The sequence below is a fragment of the Triticum aestivum genome, chromosome 5D, assembly GCF_018294505.1.
Source record: "Triticum aestivum cultivar Chinese Spring chromosome 5D, IWGSC CS RefSeq v2.1, whole genome shotgun sequence".
NCBI classification, from domain to species: domain Eukaryota; kingdom Viridiplantae; phylum Streptophyta; class Magnoliopsida; order Poales; family Poaceae; genus Triticum; species Triticum aestivum.
In genome coordinates, this window is record NC_057808.1 from 5,123,846 (window position 1) to 5,131,574 (window position 7,729).

The 7,729-nt window shown below is 49.2% G+C and overlaps 1 protein-coding gene across 1 annotated transcript; it reads right to left on the reverse strand.

Annotated features, from left to right (window-relative positions):
• Positions 1 to 3,004: 3,004 nt before the first annotated feature.
• Positions 3,005 to 6,865, reverse strand: LOC123119062 (LRR receptor-like serine/threonine-protein kinase FEI 1). Its single transcript, XM_044538718.1, has 13 exons — positions 6,670 to 6,865; positions 6,443 to 6,581; positions 6,120 to 6,191; positions 5,958 to 6,029; positions 5,737 to 5,808; positions 5,568 to 5,639; positions 5,402 to 5,473; positions 5,128 to 5,234; positions 4,835 to 5,017; positions 4,417 to 4,749; positions 4,056 to 4,310; positions 3,628 to 3,761; positions 3,005 to 3,524 (listed from the first exon to the last, which is right to left on the reverse strand). Exons 1-13 carry the CDS (start codon positions 6,791 to 6,793, stop codon positions 3,300 to 3,302), a joined length of 1,860 nt encoding a protein of 619 aa, XP_044394653.1. The 5' UTR covers positions 6,794 to 6,865; the 3' UTR covers positions 3,005 to 3,299.
• Between the last annotated feature and the right edge of the window lie 864 nt (positions 6,866 to 7,729).

Consider the following 7,729-nt stretch of genomic DNA (forward strand, 5'->3'; position numbering starts at 1 on the left):
AAGTAAACCACACCTACATATGCAAACTAAGTGTTATTTTGACCTTAAATTGCATATAAATCAAATACTACCACATATAATTCCTCCCAAATTACTAAAACCCACAAATTAGTCACTATATAAACCATTGCAAGAGCTAATCTACCAATGAGAGATGAAAGGACAAAGTTGCTAACCTTTGTGATCCTTTGAATGGATGGGGGCCTTCAAATCTTGACAAAATTTGGGCAAAATGTGTGATGAGCTCGAGAGGAAGAAGGGAAGAACAGAGAGGAGAGGGGAAAGGGGGAAGAACAGAGCACGGGTGGACGAAGGGTTTATATAGGACGACCTTTAGTACCTGTTCGAGGCACGAACCGGTACTAAAGGTGCTGGAAGGGCCCCAGACTGACAACATCCTGCCACCACTCTCTTTAGTACCGGCTCGTGGCACGAACCGGTGCTAAAAGTTCGGCACGAACCGGTACTAATGAGAGCGGCCCGCCTAGCCGTTGGAACCATTAGTGCCGGCTCAAATACAAACCGGGACTAATGAGCTGAACATTTGACCCTTTTCTACTAGTGTGTGTGTTCATCATGTTCTTCGGGAATCCCCCTCCAAATCGTGAAAGATCGGCCCCTAGGGTTCCACCCTACATCACCATTGTTGCTTCACTGGTGATGAACCACTACTACTTCGATATTTTTGTCGAATTACAATGTTTTCAATTTAGAGGCTTGTGTTCTTCTCATGTGTGTTGTTAGGTCAAGATATTGTAGGTAATTTATATTTCCTAATTCCAAGCGGTGACAATTGTTGTTTCATGTAGTTTGCATAACTTCTTGGTTCATTTGACCTTTGCGCCATGGACGCAACAGGTAATAGTAATATAAAGCAACTAGCCAACGTGGATTTCCGCAATTCTTTGGAGCCGACAAATATATACCCAAATGAAATGGATTAGTTGGAGCATCTACAACCGGACCCTTTAAATCCCCCTACGTCCAGGGGGACGGCCCGGTCGCAAAATTGACACCCAACCAAAAACCCCTCTACCAGACCCAAACGTCCAGGTTGTTCGTCACCCCTCAAATCCAGCTCATATTGGAGGCAGATATGGAGACGTCAGGACATGTCCACCACGTCAGACTGACGGGAGGGGCCCATCCAAAATCACTTCATGTCGACCCTGACGTAGTCCGACATGCCCTCTTCATCTCCTCTCGTCTTCCTCATCCGCGCAGCTGCCATCATAGGCCCCAACCTACAACGCCACCGTCCGTGCCACCACCTGACGCCGCCCAAGTATGTCCAACTCCTCCGGACATACGCCTCGCCCTCTATGTGTCCGATGAAATGTCTGAACGGATCTTTTATTCGTTTGCTCGTTTGTAGGATGCGGTTGATTCGCCGGATGATGAGTATGGGAACAAGGACCTTGACGAATTCATATACAAAAGAGTTCATTGACTCATCGGATTTAGATGACGAAGATGCTGAAATGATGATGATAACGAGCATTCATGAGGAATGTGAGAAGCAACAAGATCATGTTGTGTTGTCGACAACTTTGAGATCAACATGTGTACTACTCAATGGTCTTGTGGAGTATATGTGGACCCACGTCGGAAATCAAATCACTGAATTATATGTTTCAGTTAGGCTTTGAATAGATTTTATGTTTGAACTATGTACTTTTATGTCCACATAATTTTAATTTGTGTGTGGTATTCATTGTTTACGTGTAATGATCGACGTGCATATGGGTTTGAGGTTTCAAAAGTGGAGGCTATGATTGTGTAGAAGGATATTTAAAGGCCGGATTGGCGCTGTCGACTGACACATCCAGATGCCTCCATCGAAGTTTAGGTGGCCGGATTTGCTGGTTGTAAATGCTCTTATGCTAATGCTAGGAAGAAGCACTGCCTGTCATGTCGAACATCTATTTTACCAGCATGAATCTAATACAAAAAATCACAAAATGAGACATTTAAAATGTGATGTCTGGGGCTAGGACGAGATGCTATCTAGCATGGCGCCTTGGCTTGTGGGTATGCTAGATAGCACGACACCTTGGCCCGGAGCGTCACGCTAGATTGCGTGACAGCCGCCTCAACCCAGGGCCAGGGACCTAGGGCGTCGTGTTATCTAGCATGGTGCCCTAGCCCAAGGCATCATGTAAATGGGTCATTTTTATGGGGGGGAAATTGAATCGGTTCATTCCGTGCTAAAGTTTTAGAGAAGGGGCAGATTCATTTTAACACACGCAGGGAGGGCAGGGCTCTGTAATTAATAGTAAATGCTTCGATGAAGGTGCAGCCGGGCCTTTCTCTGCGTCCTCCTGCACTCGATGTCCGTCCATGCGTTTAAAGGCTCACTCTTGAACATGGTGCATGCATGCTCCATCTTGAACATGGTGTCAATATCCATTCATTCATTCAGATCTCACTCCCCATCCATCAAGTAAGCTGCTGCGCTCCTTTCTCTCCAAAGCGATGGCGATTTCGAGTACGAGGGAGGCTCGTTTCTCCAAGTGTGGCGTGCCGTGGATGGATGCGGCCAACGGTGAGAGCAGAGCAGAGTACTCAAGGCCACTAATTTAATCTTGGAGCATTGTGCAGCAGCCAGGATTCCTGCTTGTGCTTGCCCAAGAAGAGTTGGAATATTTGGAGCCACTCCATCAGCAACAGATGCTCTAATACTAATAAACTAATGCACGCACGCACGGCCTCTCATAAACTAATCATAAAGGCTAATGCCACAACATGATACTACTCCTAAACCACCATTAAGCTGTTGACAAAGGTGAGACTACCAACTAGCAGCTGCTTATAGAAAGTTGCCTCCCTGGTGTTGACCCACCCTTGTCTGATGAGAACCACTAGCTCCTAGCTCACGTTGCCTTGTCTTACCTGCGTGATTTGGTCCAAAGAAAGTGGCAGTGCAGTCAAAAATGCAGCTAAAATCAAAAATGAAAAGGTGGTAAAAGAAAAGGGGGAAATGCAGCAAGAAATTAAGCTCGAATGAAGAAGCAACCACGTCGGAAAAAGGGGATGAAAGAAAAGGCTCAAAGGTCTCCAACCCTATGTACAAAAAGCACAGCCGATTGCTGCATTGGTCCTGGTTCTGACCCAAGAACCACTCGCTAGTCTAGAGATGCCAACACAGTCCATCCTACACACACGGTGGTGGTTCATCATCAAGCGTATCTACAAAACTTGAGCTTCTTCAATCCAGATCCAGGCCATCATCGGTCGATCATGAGCAGCAGTACCTGCACAACTGGCACTGTCCACTCACTCACCTACACTCAAGGCTCTCAGAGCTCCAGGTGCTGCTCGTAGTAGAGCTCGCTGAGGCAGGGCGACAGGATCTCCTCCTCCAGCATCTTGAGCACCGCGCCCATGGACGGCCGCTGCCCCGGGTCCGCGTCCGTGCACATGGCCGCGATGTCCAGGATCCCCTCCACCGCCTCCACCTCCGCGTCGCCCGACCGCGAGTCCAGGATCTCCTCCAGGCGATGCTCCCCGCTCAGCGTGTTCAGCTGCATGCATTTCGACAGTAAAGCAAAGGTTGAGACATCGGAGCTGCTTGCTTGCTTTGGGATATATTACTGGTTACAACAGCTTTGGAACAAGACTGCTTACCCAGCCGACGATGTTGAGACCCTTGTTGAGGAAGCAAGAATCCGTAGGCCTCTTTCCGGTCACCAGTTCCAGCAAAAGCACCCCAAAGCTATACACGTCTGATTTCTCGGTCGAATGCCCATTTTGCAGGTACTCTGGCAGCAAAGCTTTGTTAGCTTGGACTTAAGGTACTACTAGAAGATAAGGTAAGCTATTAATTTTTTGAGAACACGAGATGTCTAAATTTGCATTGTGTCAACTACTTCTAACTAGAAACTACACAATCACATTCAGTGAAAGGAGTTCTTTCAGATAATATGCTGGGAAAGGAGTAAGTAATACAAATATTCCTACGAATATATTTTTTTCGAACGAATATGTCAACATACTATCCTCGAAATAGTAATGCATAAATATTCATATAACTTTAGCATAGAGAGAACGAGTACCTGGTGCTAGGTACCCGAAGGTACCCGCCACGACAGTGGTTACGTGGGTCTCATTGTCCACCAGCAGCCTCGCGAGGCCGAAATCAGACACGCGCGGCTCCAAGCATCTGTCCAGAAGGATGTTGCTGGCTTTGATGTCCCGGTGGACGATCCCCGGCGAGCAATCATGGTGCAGATATGCCAAACCGCGGGCAGAGCCCAGGGCGATCTTCATACGCGCATTCCAGTTCAATGGCTGATCCTCCTGTGCATCTCCTGCCAATTGTAACACAGCAGAGTAAGCACCAGTGAACATAAGATGGCATTGCAACCACAATGATGAAATATTAGTTAGTATGTCAAGAGATATAGTGGGCCTTACCATGGAGGTAGCTATCCAAGCTGCCCAGCTCCATGAAATCATATATGAGTAGTTTGGCCGTGGAGAGCCGGCAGTATCCTTGCAGATTGACAAGGTTGATATGCCTAATGCTGCCCAGGATCTCGAGCTCCTTCTCAAAAGTCTTGTCTCGCCTCTCTCGATTGAGGTCAATCCTCTTGACGGCAAACGCCGTGCCATCATCCATCACCATCTTGTACACCGTACCAAACCCGCCGCAACCAACCACATCCTCTTCATCAAGCAGCTCCAGCCTTCTAATGATCTCGCCCGACGAATACGGAAGGTTCCACTGGTATGTCACAAGCTTTGCACCTGAGTCGCCAAGACATCACACAGTTAGTTAGTGAGCCTGGACAAAATTATGGAGTGACATAGTTGGTGTCAGTTTTTCCATTACCATCCGGGACAGTTTGCTTGTCCATTTTCTCATAGTTCACACCATTCTTCTTCCTGGACAGCAAGCATACCCAGAGGAAGCCTAGCACCGCGACCAGCGCGATGGCCATGGTTGACATTGAACCGATCACAACGCCATTCAGAAAGTGTGAGGTTTTATTATTGTTGGTGATTGGAGAAACACCTACATGGTGACCAAAAATAAATGACCACGTCAGTTAGTGGCACAGATCCTACCAAAATTCAAAAATTAGTCCCCACATTGCCAAGGTAGCATTAGAATTTAAGACTTGCCAGAGGAGGAGAGGGGGTCAGAGTGCGGCAGCACCGCAGGGAACCCGAGGGTTCCGCGGCAACCTTTCTGTATGGGCAGCCCACAAAGCTCCAGATTTCCGACATACCTGCAGCATTTGAAACACACCAGGGCATTAAAAACAGGCTGAAGCTGATACAGTGCAGCTGTGGTACAAACTAAATGACACCACTCATTCATATATTTACAACTTATACTGACATCATATAGAAAGACACACAAACTGGATGGAGATGAGGCTGGAGCTAAGCTTACGAGCTGCTCTTGAAGGTTCCGAGGACGCCGACATTCGGGATCTCTCCCGAGAAGAAGTTGGTGGAGAGGTTCCTACATTGTCAGTTCAAGCTTCCCATGAGCACCCTTGTGAACTGGAACTGTAGGCATTGTCAATGAGATTCAGACCACATCCCCAACAACTTACAGGAACCGCAAATGAGTTAGGCTCCCGATCGTCGCCGGTATTGCACCCCGCAGCAGATTGCTGGACAGGTCCCTGCATTTTATTCGACACACGTTCGTCATCAGACCGACAGCACATTAGAGCGTCAAACCATGTAACAAAGAGGACGATGGCGGTATCAAGAACCTACAGGATGGTGAGGTGAGTGAGGTCGCCGATCCCCGGAGGGATGCCGCCTTGCAGGTAGTTGGCTCTCAGGTAACTGAAGAACATACAGGCAGACAATCAGAACACCAGCATTTTATTTCAACAAACTGATAATCTACCAAACAAAAGAAAACAAATCCAATCCAATGAACTCCTAGTAGTGGTACAAAGAAAATCTAGATGGTATACTGGTGGCATACTTACATGGCTCTGAGCTCGGTGCAGTTCCTGATCTCGGCGGGGATGGGGCCGTGCAGGCTGTTCTGGTGCAGAGCTCTGAAGGAAGAAACAGGGGGTGTGAGGCCAGTGCATATGCATCCACTGAATGGTGGATTTGTGGAGGTGGTAAAAAAAATCAAATCTTACAGTCTCTGCAGCTTGGTGAGCCTGCCGATGCTGGGCGAGATGATGCCCCCGAGCTGCATGTAGGGCAGATTTCTGCCACACAAACACACACAAAAATATAAGTTAGAGGTTATACATTCATTCACGGGTGGGGCTAAGGAATCCAAGGTGGAACACACACATGCATGGGGAACCGTGCCAGCCAGCCAGCCAGCACCCCCGCAACAATCGAATCGAGAGAAACCAAAAATGCTACTCGGTCTAATGAATCTGATCTAAAATGTACAAGGGGGATGGTGGAAGAAGAAGGAGAAGGAGAAGGCCGGAGCATATGGTGTATATACATGGCATGGACCCTGAGGTCCGGGAAGGAGCAGGAGACGCCCTCCCAGCCGCAGGGGTTGGGGTCGGCGGCCCGCCAGCTGCCCAGCCGCTGCCCCGCCGTGGCGTTGAATGCCAGCTTGAGCTCCAGCAGCGCCTCGCCTGCGACCGACCACCACATCACGTCAGCTCTTGGTTAGGGAGATTTATTCAGCACAGTAGATGGAACTGGAATGCGGCGGTGCCGTACCGTCCGGGGTGAGCGCCATGGACGCGGTGGAGCAGAGGACGAGGAGGGCGGCGACGACGAGGGCCGCGGCGGCCCCATGGCCGCTGCCGCTCCGCTTCTTGGTCCCGGTGGGGTGGGCGGCCATGGTGGGTGGGTGGCTGGGGTTTGGGGTGGAGGGGTTTGAAGTGGGTGTGAGAGTGAGCTTGGGGAGTGAGCGAGGTGTGGGAGAAGCTGGCCAAGCCTTTGCTTTAATTATTGGATGCTGCCTGCGCATGTGTGCGGCTGACGGGGAGTCCCAGGCGGGGCACTGTAGACCCGCTGACCCGTGGGGCCGGGCGTGTCCGTGGTCCCGCTGCCCAGTCAGAGACGCAGGGAGGGGCTGCTGGTCCACGAGACAGGGGTCGTGGCAGCTTTCGAAAAAGGCGGAGGCAGCAGGAGCCAACAACGAAAAGCGGGCAGGGAGATAGATTAGCATAGTTTTTTTTTCAAGCAAAACAGAAGAACTGGCTAAGGGCTTTTTGGGCTTTCAGAATAAGCTGCCCCTATCTAGCTTATTCTAGAAACCCAACCAAAATTTTCTTTTTAGAAGCCTACTAGTCAATTCTTAACTACTAGGCTTCTAAAAAAAATTGATTGGTCTGGGTAGGGGTAGCTTTTTGCAGCTTATTCTAGAAACCACCAAAAGAACTGGCGCCATGGAGAGGAGATAAGATTGGACAAAACACTCACGTCTGGCCTCAGCTCAGCTGGACTAAACGCCACCGATCGATCTTGCCGTGGATAAAACGGATGCCATTAGCAAATATTTTGTTTTCTTGTCGAAGCAAACAAACTAAAGTAAACTAAACTAAACTTTTGCTGCAAGAAATGAATGAACCAACAAGAGAAAAGGAGAGTATGGACCAAGACAGTGGCGAGGAATGCCTTGGACAAGCCAGAGGGAAAAACAGCCAAGAGTGGCTCTAGCTCGGCTAACCGTTCGGCGCGACGTGTCGTCAATAACGTCTTCTCCCCGGCGTACCACTACTTCGACACTACTGCGCCTATGACTAACTCGGCGCCCCCTTGCGCCCGCGGCTCC